Genomic DNA, 27,681 nt, shown 5'->3' with positions numbered 1-27,681 from the left:
AGTGGAGATCAGACAGTCAGGAGGAATGATGTGTTGCGGAGAGAGCTCTACTTCCGAGGCATCCGAGGAACGAGAGAGAGCATCGGCCCTAATGTTCTTGTCGGCAGGGCGAAAATGAATTTCAAAGTTAAAACGGGCAAAGAACAACGACCACCTGGCCTGGCGAGGGTTCAGCTGTTGGGCAGACTGGAGATAGGAGAGATTCTTGTGATCAGTGTATATGATAACTGGAAATTTTGATCCCTCCAGCAGATGCCTCCATTCCTCAAGCGCCAATTTAATGGCCAGTAGTTCTCGATCCCCGATGGAGTAGTTTCTCTCCGCCGGAGAGAAGGTCCTAGAAAAAAAAACACAAGTAACAGCATGCCCGGAAGAATTTTTTTGTAGAAGGACAGCTCCAGCTCCCACTGAGGAGGCATCTACCTCCAATAGGAAGGGTTTAGATGGGTCAGGTCTGGAGAGCACGGGAGCAGAAGAAAAGGCAGACTTGAGATGTTTAAATGCGTCTTCCGCTTGGGGAGACCAGGACTTGGGATTGGCATTTTTCTTGGTTAAAGCCACGATAGGAGCCACAATAGTGGAAAAGTGTGGAATAAATTGTCTGTAATAATTGGCGAACCCCAAAAAACGTTGGATAGCACGGAGTCCGGAGGGGCGTGGCCAATCTAAGACGGCAGAGAGTTTATCTGGGTCCATTTGTAGTCCCTGGCCAGAGACCAAGTATCCTAGGAAAGGAAGAGATTGACATTCAAACAGACATTTCTCCATTTTGGCATAAAGTTGATTGTCTCGAAGTCTCTGAAGAACCATGCGGACATGCTGGCGGTGTTCTTCTAAGTTGGCAGAAAAAATCAGAATATCGTCCAGATAAACCACAACACAGGAATATAAGAGATCACGAAAAATTTCATTAACAAAGTCTTGGAAGACAGCAGGGGCGTTGCACAGGCCAAAGGGAATGACCAGATACTCAAAGTGTCCATCTCTGGTGTTAAATGCAGTCTTCCATTCGTCCCCCTCCCTGATGCGGATGAGATTATAAGCACCTCTTAAGTCCAGTTTGGTAAAGATGTGGGCACCTTGTAGGCGATCAAAGAGTTCCGAGATAAGAGGTAGGGGGTAGCGGTTCTTTACCGTGATTTTATTAAGTCCGTGGTAATCAATGCAAGGACGTAGGGAGCCATCTTTTTTAGACACAAAAAAAAATCCAGCTCCGGCAGGAGAGGAGGATTTGCGGATAAACCCCTTTTTTAAATTTTCCTGGATGTACTCTGACATGGCAAGAGTCTCTGGAGCAAACAGAGGATAAATTCTGCCCCGGGGTGGAGTAGTACCCGGGAGGAGGTCAATAGGACAGTCATAAGGCCTGTGAGGAGGTAAAGTCTCAGCTTGCTTTTTGCAAAATACGTCAGCATAGTCCATATAAGCCTTAGGAAGACCGGTTACAGGGGGAACCACAGGGTCACGGCAGGGAGTACTGGGAACCGGTTTAAGACAGTCCTTGAAACAAGAAGTACCCCAGTTCTTGATTTCTCCTGTGGACCAATCAAGGGTTGGGGAATGGCGTTGAAGCCACGGTAATCCAAGAAGAATTTCGGAAGTGCAGTTGGAGAGGACCAAAAATTCAATTTTTTCGTGATGAGGTCCGATGCACATTAGGAGAGGTTCCGTGCGGTAACGCACGGTACAGTCCAATCTTTCATTGTTAACAGAATTGATGTAGAGGGGTCTGGCGAGACTGGTCACCGGGATGTTGAACCTGTTGATGAGAGAGGCCAAAATAAAATTTCCTGCAGATCCGGAATCCAAGAAGGCCATAGCAGAGAAGGAGAAGGTAGAGGAAGATATCCGCACAGGCACAGTAAGGCGTGGAGAAGCAGAGTAGACATCAAGAACTGTCTCATCTTTGTGCGGAGTCAGCATACGTCTTTCCAGGCGGGGAGGACGGATAGGACAATCCTTCAAGAAGTGTTCGGTACCGGCACAGTACAGGCACAGATTCTCCATGCGGCGTCGTGTCCTCTCTTGAGGTGTCAAGCGAGACCGGTCAACTTGCATAGCCTCCACGGCGGGAGGCACAGGAACGGATTGCAGAGGACCAGAGGAGAGAGGAGCCGGGGAGAAAAAACGCCTCGTGCGAACAAAGTCCATATCCTGGCGGAGCTCCTGACGCCTTTCGGAAAAACGCATGTCAATGCGGGTGGCCAGATGAATAAGTTCATGCAGGTTAGCAGGAATTTCTCGTGCGGCCAGCACATCTTTAATGTTGCTGGATAGGCCTTTTTTAAAAGTCGCGCAGAGGGCCTCATTATTCCAGGATAATTCGGAGGCAAGAGTATGGAATTGGATGGCGTACTCGCCAACAGAAGAATTACCCTGGACCAGGTTCAGCAGGGCAGTCTCAGCAGAAGAGGCTCGGGCAGGTTCCTCAAAGACACTTCGAATCTCCGTGAAGAAGGAGTGTACAGAGGCAGTGACGGGGTCATTGCGGTCCCAGAGCAGTGTGGCCCATGACAGAGCTTTCCCAGACAGAAGGCTGACTACGAAAGCCACCTTAGACCTTTCAGTAGGAAACTGGTCCGACATCATCTCCAAGTGCAGGGAACATTGCGAAAGAAAGCCACGGCAAAACTTAGAGTCCCCATCAAATTTATCCGGCAAGGATAATCGTAGGCCGGAAGCGGCCACTCGCTGCGGAGGAGGTGCAGGAGCTGGCGGAGGAGATGATTGCTGAAGCTGTGGTAGTAGCTGCTGTAGCATCACGGTCAGTTGAGACAGCTGGTGGCCTTGTTGCGCTATCTGTTGCGACTGCTGGGCGACCACCGTGGTGAGGTCGGCGACAACTGGCAGTGGGACTTCAGCGGGATCCATGGCCGGATCTACTGTCACGATTCGGCTGGCAGGAGGTGGATCCTCTGTGCCAGAGAGGGATTGGCGTGGACCGTGCTGGTGGACCGGTTCTAAGTTACTACTGGTATTCACCAGAGCCCACCGCAAAGCGGGATGGTCTTGCAGCGGCGGTAGCAACCAGGTCGTATCCACCAGCAACGGCTCAACCTCTCTGACTGCTGAAGATAGGCGCGGTACAAGGGAGTAGACAAGAGCAAGGTCGGACGTAGCAGAAGGTCAGGGCAGGCAGCAAGGATCGTAGTCAGGGGCAACGGCAGGAGGTCTGGAACACAGGCTAGGAACACACAAGGAAACGCTTTCACTGGCACAATGGCAACAAGATCCGGCGAGGGAGTGCAGGGGAAGTGAGGTATAAATAGGGAGTGCACAGGTGAACACACTAATTAAGCCAGCTGCGCCAATCAGTGGCGCAGTGGCCCTTTAAATTGCAGAGACCCGGCGCGCGCGCCCTAAGGAGCGGGGCCGCGCGTGCCGGGACAAGACCGACGGAGAGCGAGTCAGGTACGGGAGCCGGGATGCGCATCGCGAGCGGGCGCCTCCCGCATCGTGAATCGCATCCCGGCTGAGAGAGGTATTGCAGCGCACCCGGTCAGCAGGTCTGACCGGGGCGCTGCAAATGCGAGGATGTTGCGAGCGCTCCGGGGAGGAGCGGGGACCCGGAGCGCTCGGCGTAACAGTATAGCTTTAGAAAATTCATGTGCACTGACTAGGGATGTCCCAATACCATTTTTTTAAGACCAAGTACGAGTACCGATACTTTAATTCTAGTACTCGCCGATACCAAGTACGAGTACTTATATTTTAAAGGGAATCTGACACCAGGGTGACCCAGTTTCTGCCGCTGGTTACCGTATATGTGGGTTCCTTGTTGTGTACAATGGAGGTGGCTGCTGTAGTACGAGCCAAGATTTCTCTCTTCTCCATTGGACAGAACAGGGAATTTGCATTGGCAGTGAGACTGATGTTAACATGGTGAGCAGCGGTAGAAACCGGGTCATCTGACCTATCTACCTATAAATTCAAGTTAGTGCAGGTGACTCTGCTGTAAGATTGTCTTTAATAGTAGGTAGTATCCCCTTGCAGACATTAGCAGCAGCCCCCTTGTAGACAACTGCCCCCCTGTAGACATAAGTAGCAGCCCCCCTTTAGATAGTGGGCCTCCATTTAACCAGCAGCAGCCCCCCCTTTAGACAGCAGCAGGGGCCCCCTTTAGACAGCAGTAGGGGCCCCCTTTAGACAGCAGTAGGGGCCCCCCTTTAGACAGCAGCAAGGGCCCACTTTAGACAGCAGCAGGGCCCCTCTTTAGATAGCAGCAGGGGCCCCCTTTAGATAGCAGCAGCCCTCCCCTTTAGACAGCAGCAGGCCCCCCCCCCTTTAGACAGCAGCAGGCCCCCCTCTTGAGACAGCAGCAGCAGAGCCCCCCTTTAGACATCAGCAGCAGGGCCCCCCTTTAGACAGCAGCAGCAGGGGCCCCCTTTAGACAGCAGCAGCCCCCCCCTTTAGACAGCAGTAGGCCCCCCCCTTTAGACAGCAGCAGGCCCCCCCCCTTGAGACAGCAGCAGCAGAGCCCCCCTTTAGACAGCAGGGACCCCCTTTAGACAGCAGCAGCAGGGCCCCCGTTTAAACAGCGGCCACATCGTGTCGTCCTATGGAGGAGCATGTGACATACACGTCACTCCGCTTCCTTCGTAGGGTTATGCCGGGCGCAGGGGAGGAGGCGGAGTGACGCCTGTGTCACATTCTCCTCCATAGGACGACACGATGCGGCCCGGAGGACGGAAGAACGGGACAGTGGAGCGGCAGCAGGTATCGGGGACATTAAACAATTCCCCGATACCATGCAAATAGCTAGCATCGGCCCCGATACCAATACCAGTATCGGTATCGGGACATCCCTAGTACTGACCAAAGACACTGACACATTTGTATATTTTGTAAACTTTTATAAAGTAAAGTTTTATAACTAAAACTTGCCTCTGTTTTTTTTTCAAAGATATAAAAAAATATATAAAACAGCATGTTGTCACGCCCCCTCCTATAGACTTGCATTGAGGGGGCGGGGTGTGACGTCACACGAGGGAGGAGTCGTGACGTCATGATCTTCCGTCCCCGTGGTCGGGATGGTATTAGCCTGAGGGCCTCCAGCGGTTCCGGAAGCCGTTACAGGTATGTGCCGCATGGTAGAATGCGGGGGTCCCCAGCGAAGGGACCCCCGCGATCAGACATCTTATCCCCTATCCTTTGGATAGGGGATAAGATGTCTAGGGACGGAGTACCCCTTTAAAGATCATGCTTTGCACATACAGAATTACATGATTTCTATGGGCAGATGCAACACTTGCAAAACATTTTTTAAATTAGAGCAGTGCATCTTAAAAAAGCAAACATATTACAAAAAGAAAAATTATAATATCAGCTACTAGACAGTGTGTCCAAACACAGACCATGCAGCTTGGGGGAACTACAAATCTCAGCATTCCAACACAGAACTCATAGATACTTCAATACACTTTTCATATCCCTGACCATGCAATCCCTGATTTGCCAGCCAGCAAACAGCTGGTGGACTATGTTACTATAAAAAAAATAATAAAAATTTAAAACTAAATCTTACCTGAGGGTGATCACCAGACGCTGTTCAGGGGATACAGCAAGGTGAAACTGCGTATCCTGCCGCAGAATGTCCTCTCTAACCAGATCCAACAGGAGGTCAAAACTGGAAGGGCCATCCGCAGATAGTCATGGAAGTTGTCCGGATACATACGTAATTGGACATAGTGAATCAAACGCACCTAGCCTAGGCCGAATGGCATTCACCGGGTGCACCCAAAACATGTGAAAATCGCCTCCACACAAGCTCCCCCTTACACTCTTGGAGCTGTAACAGCTTTAGGCACAAAATGGGCACAATAGGCATGGTTAAATCACTGAAAATACACACAGAATCTCAAGCTCAAAAAATTACCTGTTTTCCTTCTCTCTCCAACCTAGCAAGGCAAGGACAGTTGGCAAACCCCTCCTACTTCACTTGGAATTGCAATAGAACAACTGTAACTTTATTTAAAAAAAAAGGTGGAATATAAAAAATATATAGATTTTTCATGATAAAAACCGTATACAACCGGACTACAAATTTTTAACAGTTTACGGTTTTAAACCGTATACAGCGGATTTTTAGTGAATATGGTTGAATACGGTTTGGTGCGTTTTTTAGCAATCCGGTTTTCTAAAAAAAAAAAAAATGTATCCAGAAACTGTATAGCAAAATCATGGTGTGAACCCACCCTAACCCAGCATGGTGACTGCCACTGTATGGTGCTGTCTGCTTGCACCATTTACTGTGTATTGTAGAAACCGCGGCTGTGGGGGTGTTCAGTGTGGGACCCCCATCTATCAGACATTAAAGGCCTATTTTGAGGATAGGCCATCAAAGGAAAATCCATTTAATTTAAGACAGGCTCATATATTAGGAAATGTTATATGCCACAGTTTCATAATACAGTTGTATTATTGGAATATCTGTTTACAAGTGGGAATAATTCAATTATAAAGCACAAAAGCTACAAGGAAGTCAAATTGTCTGTGCCTTTAATGCAGTACTTAGCCTACTGTGTGCAGTCCAATTTATAGAACACAAATTTCTGTAAAAAATAGCCCACTAAAGATCAACCTTGACTTTAAACATAGAAGATTTGTAAAAAAAAAAAAAAAAAAAAACTTTGATGTGTATTCTGTACTGAAAATTGCAGACAGTTTACCGTACAATACATATGGATGTCCCCTTCAAATTTTTTTTGAAATCATGAGTTCCATATTAGTGGTTTTGTGGATTTTTACAGTGGATTTCACCCTCAAATACACGTAACAAAAAGTTATCTGCCACATCTGACCTTTGGTTTAATAGCCATTCATCTTTGTGGGATATCTGTAGTCATGCATGAATTACTGAAAGATAACAGATTATGTATCTGTTAATGTAAAAAGTTTTGTATCTTTTTTTTTTTTCTTTTTTTTTTTTACAGACATCACTTATTAATAATGGAAGTAAAGGCATTATTTCACCAACAACAAATGTTCAGCGACAAGGTCAGCTAAGGTAAAAGTAGTAAACACTGTGTAAATTTTTTTTACTTGAACTGTTTATAGCGGAATTGTGCTTGCAGAATTCTGCCTCAAATTAAAGGCCATAGACTTCTATGGGATTCCGCACTCCCATGGGAGAATTCCAATAGCAGAAATTCTGCCGTATGAATAGACCCTAAGAGTTTAATACTCAGTACAAAAACTAATGGGCATTGCTTTTCCGTACCATTAAATATGTGGGGACAAGGTGGTGTGTGGCAATCAGACTAAAGCCGATGGAGTCACGGTAATGAACAAACCAGAGAAACCATAGACCTCTAATGTTGAAATCAAAAAAGGCCAGCTAAGGGTCGGTTCACACTACATTTGTAGTGTACGGGAACTGGATACGGCTGGGGGGAGCGAAAAATCCCACACGGACCCGGCCCATATGTAATACATTTCAATGAGCTGACCGGAGTAAAACGCTGACTCGGGTCAGCTAATTTTTGCACAGTATACGGTTTTCTAACCGGACCTAAAATCGAGCGGTCGGCTCATTGAAATTAATGGGGTTGGGGCCAGATCCAGTTGGGAGGGCCCGGTTTTTGCTCCCCCCAGCTGTATCCGGTTCCTGTACGTAGTGTGAACTCTAATGCCTTTTCTGCAGACTGAGGAGAAGATCAGAAGTTTTGGTTTTGTGAAGAACATCAATGAAGTCTATGACATGTCTAATACATCCTTTGCCTGTCAATAGACAATATAACCCACCTGATCTTTGCTCACCAAGCCCGGTGGGACCGCTCTTAACCAATCCTCTAAGAGTTTAGTGAAAAGCTTTTAAGGGGTACTCCAATGGAAAACTTTTTTTTTTTTAAATCAACTGGTGCCAGAAAGTTAAACAGATTTGTAAATTACTTCTATTTAACAAATCTTAATCCTTCCAGTACTTATCAGCTGCTATATGCTCCACAGTAAGTTATTTTCTTTTTGGATTTCCTTTCTGTCTGACCACAGTGCTCTCTGCTGACATATCTGTCCATGTCAGGAACTGTCCAGAGTAGCAGCAAATCCCCATAGCAAACCTATAATGCTCTGGACAGTTCCTGACATGGACAGAGGTGTCAGCAGAGAGCACTGTGGTCAGACAGAAAATAAATTCAAAAAGAAAAGAACTTGCAGTGGAGCATATAACAGCTAATAAGTACTGGAATGATAAAGGTTTTAAAATAGAAGTAATTTACAAATCTATTTACAAATCAGTCTGCTGGTGCTGCAGGTGAACTCATTAGACTCATAAGTGGGTTGTTGTAAGTTACACTGTGCAGTTTTCATGTGTTTTCACCATAAAGTATTGGAAGATCTGGAGATTCAGACTGGTGATCACATGACTTACTTAGAATAATGAAACACAAAAAAGCAGCTGTGCTGAAATAAAGCAAATTACACTGTAGGACCAGTTATAGTGATATAGGCAAAAAAAAGACACAAAAAAAAGTGGGTTCACAGATATGATTTTTGTCCAATTACTTATTTTGTGTCTGTTTTGGACACAACTAAAGATTAAACCTGTGCACATTGTGCATTGGTCCATCATCCATAGCCAGTTATTTAAATGCTGCATGCAGTGTTTTCCGTACATCTCAAGGAAACATCCAACACCACAATTGTCACAAGAAGAAACTTTTCCCGTAGAGAACATTTAGATCAGGTTTGTTTCCAGCTTTCCTCTAGAGTTTTGGTATTTCCAAACAAAAGAAATAAAAGACCAAATGTGAGATTGAACTGATAGGATAAAATTTGCAACATGCACGTTTTTTTTAACATTTAGATGCAAATGTGCTAATTTTACAGGTTGGGTCTTATTCAAATGCCAATCCAGTCAAAGCTGGATCTCAAAGAATCAGGTAAGGAGACGTTCAACCTTATGTCTTAATTTATCTAATTTATCTCAAAAGATCTTTGCTGCATCTTTTGATAGCAAAAAGTAAAATTTTAGATAATATCGGGAAACATTTTAGATAGGATCTCCTAATGATCATTTTATATAGACTGAAACATTGACACTCCATTCGTAAAGCAGTTCATGTAGCAACATATTTTATAAACAAACTCAAAACCTGTTAGGGTACGTTCACACATATAGGATCCTGCGCAGATTTGATGCGCAGGATTTGTAACTGCTGATTAGAAGCTGTGCTCGGTCATTTAGTTTACATTGAAATCTGCAGCAGAAAATTCCTGTGCATCAAATCTGCGTACGTGTGAACATACCCTTAAACTGAATTGCAGGGAAAGGGCTAATCCACTTCTTTACATCAGGCACTCTCTTACAATCAAATTATGTGATACACAACTAGTGGTGGAAATGAACAATTTAGGTTTCAGTACAACATCTTAAAGAGGTACTGTTCTACTTTACTTTTTATCCCCCTATCGACAGGATGGCACCCCAACTATCTAGGTGCATAGAGTGGGTATTGACACACCCCCACCATGCATCTCTATGAGACAGTAAAAGATATACAAGTTAGTAGAGGTAGGAGGAGTCAGCACTTGTCTCAGTAGCGTGGTGCACACGGACCAGTAAACATATGCAGTAGGTAGAATAAATCCCAGCACTCACAGGTAGATGCTGAATCACCTTAAGTGTATATGACCAGAATTATGCATACAGCATAGTAGCGACACACAGGACTCGTTTCGGCCCCCTCTTGGCCTTCATCAACTGATCTACCTGTACAATAAAGGCACAGGTATATAGGGAGAGGAAGCCATCCCCTTCTGGGTGATAGGTAAAAACACCTGTCAAAAACCGGAAGGTATCTTTACTTTACAGTAACCAAAGTGAGGGTATAAATAACCATAACCAAAAATACAAATATATATAGCACAACCATAGATTACTAAAGTAGAGCAATATCTCAAGGCAGAGATGCACATAACTATATAGTATACGACCTGAACTGAGGCTATAGAGAGATTCATAAGGAACCATTCTGACCGTGCTCTATACTTGTAGAAGTGGGTTGACCTCAATGGTGTAGCTAAAAGAAAATATAAAAAGCAATTAAAATATGGTGATCAAAGATGGCATGTTCACAAGATCTGGCTTAATTCATAGTCTTGGTTCAGACCTCTGGGTTCTATAGGTATTAAGGCAGTTGATCCAAAATGCTTCCTTTTTAAGCAGTAGTTTTTTAATGTTACCTCCCCTGCATAGCCTTTATACATGATCTATAACCTGAAACCTTAATTGTTAGATGTTATGGCTCATTCTATCAAATTGGTACGGAATAGGAAAAATTAGGTTTGTTTGTGCAGTTTATGCAGTCTCCTACATGCTTTCTGGTTTCGCCAATATATAGGAGACCACATGGACACTTGATGGAGTACACCACATTCTTCGAGTCACATGTGTAAAAGGACTTGATCTTAATATTTTCACAACTCTGGGGATGTTGAAGGGTGTCACCCCTAATTATATGCTTGCATTGGGTGCAATGGTGGCATGGATAAGTCACATTCTTTCGGCTCTGAAGGAAGGTCTGGCATGTGGTAGTGAGTGTAGAGCCAATGTCTGCCCTGACGAGTTTGTCACGTAGATTGGGTGCCCTTTTATTACAGATAAGTGGTGGATATTTAAACTCATCAATTTTCGGAAAATACCTATTTAGGAGATACCAATACTTCTTAAAGGGGTACTCCGGTGCTAAGACATCTTATCCCCTATGCAAAGGATAGGGGATAAGATGCCTTATTGTGGGGGTCCCGCTGCTGGGGACCCCCGTGATCTTTCACGCAGCACCCCGTTACCATCAGGCCCCGGAGCATGTTCGCTCCGGGTCTGATGACTTCCGATCACGGGGCCGGAGTATTGTGACATCACGGCTCCGCCCCGTGTGACATCATGCTCTGCCCCCTCAATGCTGACACCGGGGCAGAGCCGTGACGTCACAACAGTCCAGCCCCGTGATTGGCAGTCATCAGACTAGGAGTGAACATGATCCTGGGGCTGATGGTATCAGGGTACTGCGTGAAAGATCACGGGGTTCCCCAGCGGCGGGACCCACGCGATCAGGCATCTTATCCCCTATCCTTTGGATAGGGGATAAGATGTCTTAGCCCCAGAGTACCCCTTTAACCACATTATCTATTTTGTAGGAAAGGGGATGGTGACACCCTTCAACATCCCCAGAGTAGGGAAAATATTAAGATCAAGTCCTTTTACACATGGGACTCAAAGAATGTGGTGTACTCCATCAAGTGTCCATGCGGTCTCCTATACATTGGCAAAACCATAGAGCGTGTAGGAGACTGCATAGACCGACACAAATCCACGATCCGCTGCAAAAAACTAATTTTTCCTATTCTGTACCATTTTGATAGAATGAGCCATAACATCTCACAATTAAGGTTTCAGGTTAAATATCATTAGCATAAATTTCAAACACAGGGTTGTTTGTAGCAAAAATGCATATTCTTTAATTTAAGTATATAGGGAATAACAATCCTAAAATTACATATACCATTGTACAAAAAATTCAACCCAAATAGATAATTGCTGATATGACCTCCCAACTATTACTCAAAAACAACATGAAAATTTGGAGTCATTTGTTTAAAATTTAATGAAAATACTTTATTGATACACAATATTAACCCCTTAAGGACCAATACAAATAAACCTGTACGCCCCTGAAAGACCAGGCCTGTTTTTTCACATCGGGGATGGCTGTCTTTATTAGAGAATAACTCTGGTAACGTTTTGCCAATCACGATAATTCTGACATTGTTTTTTTGTCACAAGTTGTCCTTCATGTACATAGTAAAAGTAAGCCTATATAATTAGTAGTTTTTTTTTTACAATGCAAAAAATCATGAAATTTATTTTAAAAAAATTAGATTTTTTGCTATTTTAACACTAATAGGGTGCATATATTTATACTTCCTGACCAAATAGTTTATGAAACTTATACTTTCAGATGTCTACTTTATTTTGACAGCATTTTTTTTGTTTTTAATTCAATTTTAAATTTGAAAAGTACATCTTTTTTTTATGTGCTATGCAAGGTTTGCAGAAATTTGAAGGTGGTAGAACATAGGAACACCCCCCACCAAATGACACCATTTTAAAAACTAGACCCCTCAAGGTATTCGCTAGGGGGTACAGTGAGTAGGGATCCTGGATCAAGGTTAATACCGAAACGCCACGTTGGGGTGGTGTCACTCTGGTTACAGGCTGTAATTCTCCAAGCTTTACTGTGTATGTATCTAGTTCATTGTAACATTTATGGTGGGAGATAATTGTATGTAGCATGCATATTGTGTGCACTCTCTCCAAATAGCTTGTAGTCTATATCATTTAGCCCTTTGCTTTTGTTATTTGGTCTGTGTGGTATGTAGCCAGGGTACCATGTGACACCTGTTTGTTTTCCTTCCCCCATTTATGTGGAATCCCCTTCCTTGTGTTTTTATTTAATATTGTGTATCAATAAAGTATTTTCATTAAATTTTCAACAAATGACTCCAAATTTTCATGTTGTTTTTAGGTTATATATCATGTAAAAAGATCACGCAGGGGAGGTAACATTTAAAAACTACTGCTTAAAAAGGAAGCAAGTAGTTGCATGTAGACAATATTAGGTTTGTTGAACCTTACAGCACGCCAAAGTATATGCTACAATATAAATTTTAAAGTATTTCATTGTATGACAGGGAGAAGGACGTCCACAGTCTTCAGGTCGCAATATGTGGCGGCGGTGCTCTAGCTTCAAGTAGGGGAGTGTCACGATTCGGCTTACAGGTTGTGGATCCACTGTGTCAGCGAGGGATTGGCGTGGACCGTGCCGGTGGACCGGTTCTAAGTGGCTACTGGTGTTCACCAGAGCCCACCGCAAAGCGGGATGGTCTTGCTGCGGCGGCAGCAACCAGGTCGTATCCACTAGCAACGGCTCAACCTTGCTGACTGCTGAGAAGGCGTGGGACAGAAGGACTAGGCAGAGGCAAGGTCAGACGTAGCAGAAGGTCGGGGCAGGCGGCAAGGTTCGTAGTCAATATGGATAGCAGGAGATCAGGTAACACAGGCTTGGACAACACTAAACGCTTTCACTGGCACAAGGCAACAAGATCCGGCAAGGGAGTGCAGGGGAAGTGAGGTATTATAGCCAGGGAGCAGGTGGAAGCTAATCAGGCTAATTGGGCCAGGCACCAATCATTGGTGCACTGGCCCTTTAAGTCTCAGAGAGCTGGCGCGCGCGCCCTAGAGAGCGGAGCCGCGCGCGCCAGCACATGACAGCCGGGGACCGGGACGGGTAAGTGACTTGGGATGCGATTCGCGAGCGGGCGCGTCCCGCTATGCGAATCGCATCCCCGCCGGCAATGTCAGTGCAGCGCTCCCGATCAGCGGGTCTGACCGGGGCGCTGCAGGGAGAGAGACGCCGTGAGCGCTCCGGGGAGGAGCAGGGACCCGGAGCGCTCGGCGTAACAGGGAGTCTGCCAAGACAGACAAGCCCGATAGCGAGCAGTGTACTGGCGTGCAGGGTGTCTTGCTGTGTGGGTCCTTGTGGAATAGTGCGCACTTTGATGATACGCAGGGTGGTAGATGGTCCTTTGTCATGCTGTGGCAGGCTTGTTAGGACGGCTAGATGGAAGTGTGGCGCAGGTTCAGTTAGTCATCAGAGGCGTTTCGAGGCTACTGGGCTCTTCCTCAGTGATGCATGGATTTAGTGTGCTTGAGATTCTATTTATAGGGCTCTTGATAGGCATTATGTAAAACCCGTAGTGGATCACTATATCCACATACTTTTGGTGGCTGAAAAGGTAAAACCCGAACTGGATGAAAAAGTGAAAGTGCATGAAACAAATAAATATGAATGGATGATTGTAAAAAGCTATCATTGGTCACATATGAAATATATTAAAAAAGTATGTTAGAATGGTGTAAAATGTAAAAATTATTACAATGCATAAAAATATATATATATATATATATAAATATGGCGTAAGGAAAATATAAAAATACATAAATTAAAATGTGGGAAATAGAAGTTTAAAAATGTAAACTGTGAGAGTCGGCATGCAGGAAGGAAACTTGTCTTCATATATATTATGTTAAAAAGCCGAATAATTCTAGGTCCCCATTAAGCCCGAAAGGTGTTAAAGTGTTGAATTCATAAATAATTTTGCTTTCCTCCCTTGACATTCTTGGGATGTGGTCTCCTCCTCTCCAGTCTTTTTTTTTTTTTTTACTGTTTTTAAAGCTGAAATGCATGGATAAAGTGTGTTTTTCTAAGCCTATTTTTATATTATGTATAGGTTCACTCACTCTTATTTTTAGGCTTTTTTTCGTTTTGCCGATTTGTTGTTTTTGGCAGGGGCAGGTTATCATGTAGAGTACAGAGGTGCTTGTGCATGTTAGAAACTCTGTGATGTCATATTGGTAGTTGTTGCTGTTAGACGTGATAGTCTCTGTCTTTTTTGGAAATTTTGTCATCTTACAATTGCTGCATTTCCCACATTTATAAAATCCTTTCAAAGCTAGCCATGTTTTCTGTTCTCCTTTCATTTCCAGGATCGGTTATTTGGTAGTAGGTCCCAAGTTTGGCACCTTGGTTTACACAATGCTTTGTTTGTTTAGATTGGAGCTAAAGCTCTGTCCTATTGGAGTAGCGGCCAATATTTGTTTATAATATGTTCCACTTTTTTGTATTGGTTGTTGAAGGGTAAGATCAATTTCATCTGTTGTTCTTTTTTTATCCTCCATCATGGCTTTTTCTTTGAAGTAATCTTCCCTCTTTTGTTCTCTGATTTTGGCCAATGATTCTGCTAATAGTTCTTCTGGATAATTTTTCTCTTTAAAATCTTCTGTCAGTTTTAGGGTTTCATTTTTTGAAATCTGTTTGGTCAGTACAATTCCTTTTCAACCTTCTATATTGTCTTTGCGGTACATTTACAAGCCAACGTGGTAAGTGGCAACTGGAGTATAGAATAAAAGAATTTCTGGCTGTCGGTTTCCGAAAAGTTTCGCATTCCAGCTTTGTCTCTTTTACCTTAATTGTATGGTCCAAGAATTCCACATGAGTTCTGCTTGTCTGTGGGATGAAGAGAAGATTGAAGGAATTGTTGTTTAGGGTAGTTAAAAATGTGTTCAATGACTCCTCAGTGCCTCTCCATATCATAAAAATGTTGTCTATGTACCGGCACCAGAAGACCAGACTTGTGCCGAGCAATGGGCCAATGGTAAGGTGTTCCCAAAAACCCCTAAACAGATTGGCATAACTCGGCACAAACCTGGTCCCCATGGCGGTACCGACTCTCTGACAATAAAATTGTTTATTAAAAAATGTATTATTATGATTCAAAATGAAATCCATGCTGTCTGTTAAAAATCCAATCTGAAGGGGTGGGACGTCGCCTTGGTTGGTCAAAAAATTAAAAGTGGCTTGAATTCCTTGTTGGTGATTGATGCAAGTATACAAGGAACTCACATCTAAGGTGCGTAAAATCTTTTTCCCATTCTAAACTTTCTATGACTCTAATGATGTCAGTTGTGTCTTTCAGGTATGAGGGAATCCGTTTTACTAATGGCTGGAGGTACTGGTCCACATATTCTGAAAGGTTTGTGGTTCGGGATTGTACCCCTGAAACTATGGGTCTTCCTGGAGGTTGTGTAGCGATTTTATGCACCTTTGGTAATATGTAGAATAGTGGAAGTCTTTTTTTGGTACCTAGTAAAAAGTCCTTCTCAGATATGTTTAAAATATGATCCATAAAAGCTTTATTGCACAGTGTTTCCATCTTGGTCGTGTATTCTTCAGTGGGGTCCGATGGTAGTTTTTCATAAGTGTCCTGGTCCTGTAGTTGACGATTACACTCCTGGACATAATACTCTGTATCTAGGATCACAATTGCCCCTCCTTTGTCTGCAGGTCGTATAGTAATTTTATGTTCAACTTGCAATTCTTTTATTGCTTTTATTTCTTTCTGTGTAATGTTTCTTTGTGGTTTCTTCGGAGGTGGCAGTTCTTTCTTTCTTTACAGCAAACCGGAAAGCATTTATCTCCCCTCCTATTTCATGTGTGGGAAAAAATGTGGATTTCTTCTTTAGATCAGAATGGGTATAGATGTTGTCAATTTGGTTATTCCTTACAATCAGATTTTTCATAAAAAAAAATGTCAGACTTAGGTTCCTAATGAAAATGTACACCTCAAATTTATTCAGTTTTCGCGTGTGTGCAAATTTTAGGCCCTTGATTAGTAATCTTTCTTGATTTGAGGTTAAATGAATACTACTCAAATTGATGATGCATGAATGTTTTTTTTTTGTTTTTTTTTTAACCATTCAAGTTTTTCCAAAAGTAACAAAATTCCAACAGCGGAATCAGAACATACAAAGAACAAGTATAGGTATAAGTCCAGGCAAAGTTGCAGTGTACATATATCCGAAAAAGGTACAATTTGAGCACTATTGAACATCTCAAAGATATTACGCATAAAAACAGGATATGGTACATATAATTCCATCTTGATGTGAGGTTTGTCTTTTGACACACCTTCATGTTTCCATTCACATAGGGGATTAGTTAATGTGTGAATAATAGTCTGGTCACTACTAACTTGGCTATGACCATTATCTTACACAACAAAGGACAAAATTCAGCAGGAAAATCTGTTTATTCAATCAATAAAAGAGCCAATTTGTGTGTCAAAGCCGGCATAGGGGTATATATGGAGCGTAACATCAACGCAATATCAGACCAGTAATCCCGCAAAAGGGGCAAAACCATAATACATGTGAGTAGTAGTAATACATGTGAGTAGTACCTGCGTAAGTCCGGATAGCCTAGCCCCCCTTTGACTTTGTCTTTCATCATTAAAGAACATGAGATCCTCGGTTTCTTATTCCCCCATACAAATTTCGACAATACAGATTGTATCCGTGTGAAAAAAGTAGATGGTAGGCCAAGGGATAATGTGCGGTATAAGTAAAGCAATTTTGGTAGTATTAGCATCTTAAACGCTGGGATCCTTCCCAACCAGGGAATCTCATATCTCCCTAATCTATCCAAATCCTGTTGCATAGTTTGTATGAAAGGAATGTAGTTGTACTTGTAGAGCATACTAAATGTCCTAGTCAATGAAACTCCAAGGTAGGAGATTTTGTCTTTCTGCCAGTCTAACCGGTAGGTAGTTGAAAGGTGTTCATATGATAGTGTAGAGAGATGAATTGGGAGGGCTTGAGACTTAGCGGCATTTAATTTATAATAAGATAATACCCCAAATTCTTTCAGCAAAGCCAGGGTCCTCGACAGGGATTGCTCTGGATTGGATAAATTGATAATAACATTGTCCGTATAAAGCGACACTAAAAGTTCATGGCCACCCACTTGGATACCCGAAATTTGAGGATCAGTTCTCATGGCCGGGCCAACGGCTCCATGTACAACACAAAGATTAATCGGGAGAGCAGGCAACCCTGCCTAGTCCCATTGGCAATGCTGAACTCAGCCGATAAGGTACCATTCGAGCCTTCATGGCGCCCAAAAATTTTCCCCCAAAACCTGCTCTGCTTAGGACCAAGAAGACAAAGTTCCAGTTAATATGGTCGAATGCCTTTTCAGCATCAAGGAATAAGACTAAAGACGGGAGTCCTCTTTGCTCCACCGCATGTAACAAATTAAGGACTCGTCTAGTTTTTTCGTATGCCTGCCTTTTCTGAACAAAACCTACCTGGTCTACATGTATCAGGTGGGGGAGAATAGGAGCTAAATGTAATGCTAATAATTTTGCATACATTTTAAGATCCACATTGAGTAACGAGATCGGGCGGAAATTACTGGGTGTATCTGGGGGTTTCCCTGGTTTTGGGAGAGTGATGATGAGGGCAGCTTGGTTTTCTTTTGGTATTGATCCCCTAAGGAACGCTTCAGTCAAGAATGTATGAGGGAGAAGTGTAGATAGGAACCTTTTCTAGTAGGTAGTGGAGAGGCAGTCGGGGCCGTGGGCCTTACCATTTGGAAGGGAGGTAATTATTTTGCATATTTCCTCCATCGTTATGGGGGCGTTGAGATTCGGATAAGGAAGGAAGACCCAAAGTGCTTAAGAACTCATGTATAGTCTGTTCGGTGGGCTTGGGGGTGTGAGGGTCAGAGTCTAAGTTATACAGGGATTTGTGGTATGACATAAATTTAATTGCTATCATCTGAGGATGGTATAGCTTCTCATTAGGGCTATCTCCCTTAAGATGTGAGATACGAGACTTAGTGTAGGTGGTTTTCAGTCGTGTATCTAATAACTTCCCTGTTCTATTATCTGATGCATAGAATTTCAATTTGGTTCTGGCTAGTGACTTAGCGTATTGTAAAATGAGCTGTTCTCTGATCTGTAAACGTACTTCCATTAATTCCTTAGCTAGCTGGGGGGTAGGAGAGTTCCTAATGTGTAACTCTAGCTGACGTTGTGTTTGTACAAGTCTATTAATTCGGGCAGTTTGTTGTTCTTTGTACATATGTCCCAACTAAAAGTGCCCCGTATATATGCCTTATGGGCATTCCAAATGGTAGATGGCCCTACCTCCGGGTTTACATTAGTTAAGAAATACGAAGCCAGATCTCCCTCTATCTCTCCCCCATATTAAGTGTGATGCATCAGAAATGTATTGCAGCTCCACAAGTACATCGGGGGTTGCGAATCAAGTTCTCGCATCTCCAATAGAATTGGAGAATGATCTGACCATGTGGCGTCCAATATTGAAGATGAACGCACAAGATGTAAAAGTGAGTGACTGACAAGGAAAAGGTCTATCCACGAATAGGAGTTATGTGTCGCTGAGTAGAACGTATAATCATGCTCAGTGGTATGCAAAACCCTCCAAATATCAAAAAGTTCCTCTCTATGAAGGAGACTCGAAAGAGATACTGGCTTAGGTCTACTAGTTGAGGAGGAGTCTAAACAGGGATCCAATATAACATTAAAATCTCCGCACAAGAGCAAATGACCCTGTTTATACTTGTTACTAATACAAAACATTTTGTTGAGGAAACAAATCTGTCCCCTTTTGGGGGCATATATGGAGGCAATCGTGTAAGTGACATTATTACAGGAGCATACTAATTTAATGTATCTACCATGTAAATCGATATGGATAGAAATTTCATGAAAGGCTATTGAGTTGTCCACAGCTAACAATACACCTCAAGACTTAGATTAATAGTGAGATTGATATAAAACTGGGAAGGATGAGCTGCACCTCCGGTCTGTTTCTGCCGCTACTAAATGCGTTTCTTGTACGCATAGGATGTCACATCTCGCCCTTCTTGCCTCATTCCAGAGGGAAGCCTTCTTCTGAGGGACATTCAGTCCATTAGCATTAATAGAAAGAACCTTCAGTGTCATGGCAGAAGCAAAGAAGAGCTTGTATCTAGATCAGTCTCTATATCGGGTTTTGATGGAAGCAGCGAGTACATCAGAATCTTAGTATCCTTGTCATTCCTTGCAAGACTTGCCATTCTTTGCCTGGAAAAGAACACAAACAAACACAACACACAAACAAAGAAAAACATAAAGTAACTCCTTTTGGAGTTAGAACTGAGAGTATATAGAAAGTGGATATCGCCTTGATGACATCCATGGAAGTCGGGGGTACAAGCAGTTTCTTGTAAGTCGTTTCCAAGACAAGTGCAGAGTGCAGCCTGGGGGGAAAAGAGCTACATGTTCAGGAAAGTTCAACGGCGCTCATGACCGTTTTGTCCTGAAATCTGCCAGTCCGGAGAAATACGGCAGGTCTCAGTCTTATTCTTCTCTCCTACATCTTTGATCTGGATATTCCATTGTGTCAGGAGCTTGGTGCCTTTATCTATGGAGCGAACTACATGAGTACCATCATGGTATTGAATGAGAAGACGAGTAGGGTATCCCCACTTATATGGAGTTGTTTTATCCCGTAAGGCTTTAGTAATGGGGATTAAACTGCGCCTGATTTGAAGAGTCACAGCTGATAGATCTGCATAAACAGTAACTCCGAAGAACCTGGCTGGAAGAGATTCCTTATTCCTAGTACACATCATGAACGCGTCTATGATATGATAAAAGTGTATACGTGCTAGTACATCGCGGGGAACAGTGTCAGGGAGATGCTTAGGTTTCGGCACCATGTGTGCTCTATCTAGGAGCAAGTCTCGCAGAGTGCAATCTGGTAGGACTGTTTTAATAAGGTCCTGGATATAGGGGACCAGTTCTTTAGAGGATGCATCTTCAGGGACCCCCCCGGAATTTGATGTTATTTCTTCGGGAGCGGTCCTCCATGTCTGCTATCTTTGCTCGTAGATTCTGTACTTCTTCCTCAAGGATAATGAACATCTATCAGAGAATTATGTGAGCCCGTAAGCTCCGCCATTTTAGTCTCCGCACGGTCCACTCTTGCTTCAATTTCAGTAATGGAGGACAGCAGAGGTAGCAAGGCGAGGATTATACTACTGTGGATGGAGGTATGCAGTGCTTGTAGCATGTTCTTAGGAGAGCTCTCGGTCACCGGCACTTCAGATGTGGTGAGATGGAGAAACGGATCAGACAGGGTTAATGTTGATCCTTGGTATGTAAGGTGAACCTGGGCCTGTGAGGTACATGAAAGTCTGGGCCTCTGTTTAGCTGGGGCTGCCCGACGGGGATGAAGCAGAGGAGGTTGAGCCTGTATCACGCACCTGTATATCGCCTGTTCCATCTGTGTTTTTCCAAGCACGGGTGCAGATGAGTTGCGGGACCCTCCGTCCTCCAGCGCAGGAAGAGAGCTGCTGTGAGGTCTCTGTGTATGGGAGCCTTCATCACTAGGTGAGCACTGGTCTCTGCTAGCAGGGGAAGGCGGGGATGAACTGGGCTTCAGCATCTCAGCGCCATTTTGAGGCACCCTGCTTCTGGGAGTATAGTAGAAATCTGTTCGTTTTTAGGTCTCCCCGTCATTCTCGCCCATCTCCTGGTGGCCATAGCTGCAGGGGCTATTCCGGTACCATTTAGCAGTAACCGGCAGGTGAACAAGTAAAGATTGAGCGCCACAGGTCGCTGTGAATGTTGCTAAGCTCCGGAGCTGCAGAGCTACGCGGCCATCTCCGCATGAGTCATTTTCTATCTTGTTCTCCGCTTCAGCACAGGGCTTCCTCCTAGATCTATTAGTTCTGGTTCTAGTTCTAAGTCTATTTTTTGGGTCTCTTTTGGATGGTTCGGATGATTCTTGACCGTTGTTTTCTGTGGTGATGGGTGGTTTGAGTGTGTTTCTTGTTGGTCTATTTGTGCTGTCACTATTATTTCTTTTTTTTTTTTTCTGTTCCAGTGGGTTCTGTAGTGGCATGGCTTGGTTGTGGATGGGTTCTGGTAATAATGTCACAGGTCGAATCAGTGGGGGTATTGAAGGTGGGTGGTGAGGAGATGTTCGGTGCATTGTCTTCTGTTTTTCTTGGTAGGTTCTTGGTGGATGTTTGTGATTGAACGAACCACTCCCTAAAAAATGTTCTTGCATATGGTAAGTGTTTCTCTGTGGATGAGAATGGTGGACATAGGGTCTAAATCTGTCGGTTGGTTGGTATCGGATGAGTTGCCTGTTGTTCTGATACGTTTCTGTTCTATTGTAATGGCCTTGATTATATGAGGTGTTCTGTCTTATATAGGAACCTCGAACCTCGTACTGGTTACCACGTGATCTGGTGTGAACTGTTGATTTTAAATTGGATGATATGACCTCTGATATGTCTTGTATTTAGTTTCTGCTGGTTTAGTGCATGTACAACTGCCGTTTGATATTTAAGATATTCGTCATTTTTTTGGAACTTTTCTATTCTGTTTTATGCAAATTTAATTCCTTTTCCAACTCATGGGTTATGATCGTTCTCCTATCTATAATTTATTGTATGAGTTCCCTTAATTTTTCATTGAAGAAATTTTCCCATGTAGTACTGAAGTCCTCATTATAAAGATCTGTGGCCAATTGTTTGTAAAGTGTAAGACCTTTTGGTACTCCCACAGATTCAACCTGTGACATTATTACCAGAACCCATCCACAACCAAGCCATGCCACTACAGAACCCACTGCAACAGAAAAAAAAAAGAAATAATAGTGACAGCACAAATACACCAACAAGAAACACACTCAAACCACCCATCACCACAGAAAACAATGGTCAAGAATCATCCGAACCATCCAAAAGAGACCCAAAAAAGAGGCTTAGAACTAGAGCCAGAACTAATAGATCTAGGGGGAAGCCCTGTGCAGAAATGGAGAACAAGATAGAAAATGACTCATGCATCATCAATTTGAGTAGTATTCATTTAACCTCAAATCAAGAAAGATTACTAAACAAGGGCCTAAAATTTGCGCCCACACAAAAAACTGAATAAATTTGAGGTGTACATAGGAGTGGAGAAATTCCTTAGGAACCTAAGTCTGATATTTTTTTAAATGAAAAACCCAATTGTAAGAAATAACAAAACTGACAACATCTATACTCATTCGGATCCAAAGAAGAAATCCACATTTTTCCCCACAAATGAAATAGGAGGGGAGATGAATGCTTTCAGGTTTGCTGTAGAGAAAGAAATCAGAAAACTACCACCTCCGAAGAAACCACAAAGAAACATTACACTGAAAGAAATAAAAGCAATACAAGAATTGCAAGATGAACATAAAATTACTATCCGATCTGCAGACAAAGGAGGGGCGATTGTGATCCTAGATACAGAGTACTATGTCCAGGAGTGTAATCGTCAACTACAGGGCCAGGACACTTCTGAAAAAACTATCATCGGACCCCACTGAAGAATTTGTGACCAAGATGGAAACACTGTGCAATAAAGCTTTTATGGATCATATGTTAAACAAATCAGAGAGGGACTTTTTACTAGGTACCGAAAAAAGACTTCCACTATTCTACGTATCACCAAAGGTGCATAAAAATGCTACACAAGCTCCAGGAAGACCAATAGTTTCAGGGATACACTCCCTAACCACAAACCTTTCAGAATATGTGGACCAGTACCTCCAACCATTAGTAAAGCGGATTCCCTCATACTTGAAATACACAACGGACATCATTAGAGCAGTAGAAAGTTTAGAAGGGGAAAAAGATTGGATTTTATGCACCTTATACATGAGTTCCTTGTATCCTTGCATCAATCACCAACAAGGAATTCAAGCCGCTTTTTATTTTTTGACCAACCAATGCGACGTCCCACCCCTTCAGATTGGATTTTAACAGACAGCATGGATTTCATTTTGAATCATAATTATTTCTTTTTTTTAATTTTATCGTCAGAGAGTTGGTACCACCATGGGGACCAGGTTCTTGCCGAGTTATGCCAATCTGTTTTTTGGGAACACCTTACCATTGGCCCATTGTTCGGTGCGAGTCTGGTCCTCTGGCGCAGGTACATAGACTACATTTTTATGATATGGAGAGGCACTGAGGAGTAATTGAACACATTTTTAACTACCCTAAACAACAATTCCCTTAATCTTCTCTTCACCCCACAGACAAGCAGAACTCATGTGAAATTCTTGGACCTTACAATTAAGGTAAAAGAGACAAAGCCAGAAAGCCAGGAAACCGACGTCCAGAAATTATTTTATTCTATTCTCCAGTTGCCACTTACCACTTTGGCTTTTAAATGTACTGCAAGGACAATATAGAAGGTTGAAAAGGAATTGTACTGACCAAGCAAATTTAGAAAAAGAAGTCCTAAAACTGAGAAAAATTATCCAGAAGAACTATTAGCAGAATCATTGGCCAAAATCAGAGAACAAAAGAGGGAAGATTACTTCAAAGAAAAAACATTATGGAGGAGAAAAAAGAACAACAGATGAAATTGATCTTACCCTTCAACAACCAATACAAAAAAAGTGGAAAATATTATAAGCAAATATTGGCCGCTACTCCAATAGGACAGAGCTGTAGCTCCAATCTTAACGAACAAAGCAAGAATTGTGTACACCAAGGTGCCAAACTTGGGACTTGGGACTAAAACCAAACAACCAATCCTGGAATGAAAGGAGAACAGAAAACATGGCTAGCTTTGAAAGGATTTTATAAATGTGGGAAATGCAGCAATTGTAAGATGACAAAATTTCCAAAAAAGACAGAGACTATAAAATCTAACAGCAGCAACTACCAATATGACATCACAGAGTTTCTGACATGCACAAGCACCTCTGTACTCTACATGATAATGTGCCCATGCCAAAAACAATATATCGGCAAAACAAAAAGAAGCCTAAAAATAAGAGTGAGTGAACATATACATAATATAAAAATAGGCTTCGAAAAACACATTTTAGCCATGCATTTCAAAGAAGCACACAATTGTGATCCATCCGGTATATCTTTTTTTAGCTTTAAAAACTGTAAAAAATTGACTGGAGACCACATCCCAAGAATGTCAAGGGAGCAGAGCTAAATGATTTATGAATTCAACATCTTAGCACCTTTCGGGCTTAATGCGGACCTAGAATTATTTGGCTTTTTAACATAAGATATATCAAGACACGCTTCCTTCCTGCATGCCCACTCTCACAGTTTACATTTTTAAACATTTTTAAACTATTATTTCCAACATTTTAATCTATGTATTTTTACATTTCCTTAGGCTACATATATATATATATATATATATATATATATATATATATATATATAAAACAGAAATAAACAGTGGCACACCAAGTGAAAAAAAGAAAGGTGATTTATAAAAAAAAAACGTGTTAGGCAACGTTTCAGCTGGCTCATCCAGCCATTTTCAAGCAATAAATGACTCTCAGTGTAAGGTATATATAGGGTATACAGTCATTAAGATCCAATACATTAATTAGTGTACAAAAGTGTATAAAAGTACATAAATAACAATAAATATAACAATAGTGGAGTGTTTAAGACGCATATATACATGGGATACACACTCACAAAAGCCGATCCTGTTCCCAAACATATCAGCGTTAGCAGTATACAGTGTAAAATATTAATTACACAATAGTAGTGCACAGGTGAAGATTAAATTCATAATTAACTGGGCGGAGAGATGAGTCCACTCACCAAGAATGTACACAAGAAGCGCCACGAGGACGCCATTGCCAGGGGAAACAGCACACGCCGCTAAGCCGGAGCCGGAAGCTGCGGCTCTGTTGGAGAATCACATGACCTTGCGAGTAGAGTGATGTAGCGCATGCGCCCTACATGACATACACATCGTCGGCCATCTTTGTTGTGGGCACACCCATCCACATCGTTACAGAGAGCACAGCAATCTTCAGTGCGCGATCAAGCGCAAGGTGTAGCCAAGCAATAGGCGGATTCCCGTCTCAGTCTGGCAAACCTATACCTCCTACTGTCCTGAGCACCAGTTGCCCTGATGTCACCGGGTTTCGGGGGCGCTGTTGGCACAATGTGAAGAAGTGCATCCTCTTTCCTTGGATGCAATTCGGGTGGCTTTCATACATATTGATGGCTTCATGATGTAATGCATCTTTGGGATACAAATTCTATTGTGAAGGCGTGTACTGTTCTAAATAAAAAATACAAAATAAAGTGTAGAATTCTTGAGTGAGTGAATCCCATCTTCAGTGTCCAGTAATCTAAAAATATAAAGAAATATATCAATGATTAAGGAACATTTTTCAGGACTCAAGTCATTCTGTATAAAGGACTTAACAGCCTGTACACCCCCACCATGTGGGATGGAGGTGTACAGGCTTACAATGTCAAAAGATGCTACAAAAGATGCTACTATCGTGCCTTCTGGAATAGTCAGTGTGTCTTTTTTAGTCAGTAGGTCCCCAGTGTCACGGATATAAGATCTAGCTGTATAGACGTACGGTCTCAGTATCTTGTCCAAAAAAATTGAAATATGACTAGTCAAAGACTCCCGGCCAGACACAATTGGTCTGCCCGGGGGGTCACATAAGGTCTTATGAATTTTAGGCAATAAACAGAGTTGTGGAGTGATGGGATGTTTAACAATCAGGTAGTCAAATAAAGATTTATCAATCAATTTTCTCTCGAATGCTGTACGTACTGTCTGCTCAATCTCACGACCCAGTCGCCATTTAGGGTCTGAACTGAGAGGTGAATAAGTATTGATATCATTCAGTTGTCTATTTGCTTCCTGAATGTATTTGGATCGATCCATGACCACAACCGCAACTCCTTTGTCCGCAGGTTTGACAATGAGGTTGTGGTCATGGATCAATCCATTAAGTGCCTCCAATTGATTGTGTGTTATATTAGGGTGTGATAATGATGTCACCTCACGCTTCAATTTCTCCATGTCTTTTTTAACCATGGTATAGAAGGTATCAATTAAAGGAGAAGTTACATTTGGTGTAAAATCACTCGGAGATCTAATCCCCAAACCTGAAAACTGAAATGCATTGGTACCTTGGGACTCGACTGTATGACACACATTACTCTCAGATTTAGTAGAGAACCATAGTTTCAGCTTGAGCTTTCTGACCAATTGTTGTAGGTCTAGCTCAAGCTGGAACCATTCTGGCATTTGTGCAGGGCAAAAATTAAGTCCTTTAGCAAGTAAATTCAATTGATCATCAGTAAGTTTAGTGGATGAAATATTTACCACTAATTCTTCATTATTTTTCTTGGTGGGTTCTGTTTGGACGTCACGTTCTTGCTGTTGGTCATGGTTCGCTGTCCCCTGGTGCGGATGACTCCATTTGTGTCTCCGCCCTCCTCTTCTAGTGCGTTTACGTCGGGTGAGTCCTTGATACCTAAAAAATTAGGGTTATCTGTAGAAGGAACAACAGTGGAGTCAGCAGCTTGATCAACATATTTGTCAGCACGTATCCTCCTATTGGCAGGTCTCTTATTTGGTACAACGGGTATACCCCAGCGGTATACTTTTCCACTATCATAATCCCCAGAGTCACGTGCCCATTTGAGTCTTTTAGAGTCCTCTTGTTCACTCCTATATTTAGCCAAAAAAGTATTTTGTTTGCACACAAGTTTTTCATAATCAGCAGAAGGTAGATGTTCTTTCAATGTATGTTCCAAGTCTAACAATTTTTTCTTTGAAACCCCCACATCACGTTGCAAGAATTCAAGTTGTAAAAGTATAAGATCTAATGAATACTTGTTAGAAATCTGTTCATATCGAGCACGGAAGTCTGTATCATGTGAGAAAGAGTTATCATGTGGTTGCATTCTCATCCCTCTTGGTATGCGCTGATGTTTATAGTATTCAGCAAGTGTAGTAAGATGTAAGTCCAATGAAAGTAACCGTTTGGATTCCGCCTCATACCTTCTCTGTAGATCTATGGTAGATGGAGTATGTAGAAATGAAGGGTTACCGTCCAAAAGACCCATAATCCTGCTTGCATCGCCCTCTGTATAAGAAAACACATTGGAAGTTGCTGTAGGAAGATCCGATGATATTGTACTAGTAGTAGATTCCATGATGAAAAAATAATAATTTGGGTGCAAGCTCATAAACCAAAAATGTAAGGAACAGGAAAGCAGCACTCCAGAGGAAAAAAGGTGCATGGGTGCCTACTGTGTCAGGTCCAGGTTGGGGACCCCTCCAAGACACAAAGCAAAAATAAACAGTGGCACACCAAGTGAAAAAAAGAAAGGTGATTTATTTCAAAAAAACGTGTTAGGCAACGTTTCAGCTGGCTCACCCAGCCATTTTCAAGCAATAAATGACTCTCAGTGTAAGGTATAT

At 42.6% G+C, this 27,681-nt stretch overlaps 1 protein-coding gene across 1 annotated transcript in view; it reads left to right on the top strand.

Moving 5' to 3' along the window:
* LOC130295093 (protein SIX6OS1-like) overlaps nt 1-27,681 on the top strand; it is a 108,995-nt gene that overhangs the window by 67,636 nt on the left and 13,678 nt on the right. The window contains exons 12-13 of the mRNA XM_056545390.1: nt 6,933-7,006; nt 8,827-8,879. Coding sequence (XP_056401365.1) covers nt 6,933-7,006; nt 8,827-8,879 — 127 coding nt within the window. The remainder of the gene's footprint in view (nt 1-6,932; nt 7,007-8,826; nt 8,880-27,681) is intronic.

This window comes from Hyla sarda, chromosome 11 (assembly GCF_029499605.1).
Source record: "Hyla sarda isolate aHylSar1 chromosome 11, aHylSar1.hap1, whole genome shotgun sequence".
Classification (NCBI taxonomy): Eukaryota; Metazoa; Chordata; class Amphibia; order Anura; family Hylidae; genus Hyla; species Hyla sarda.
Note: the sequence above shows the minus strand (reverse complement) of the source record. Positions and strands in the feature narration are given on the sequence as shown.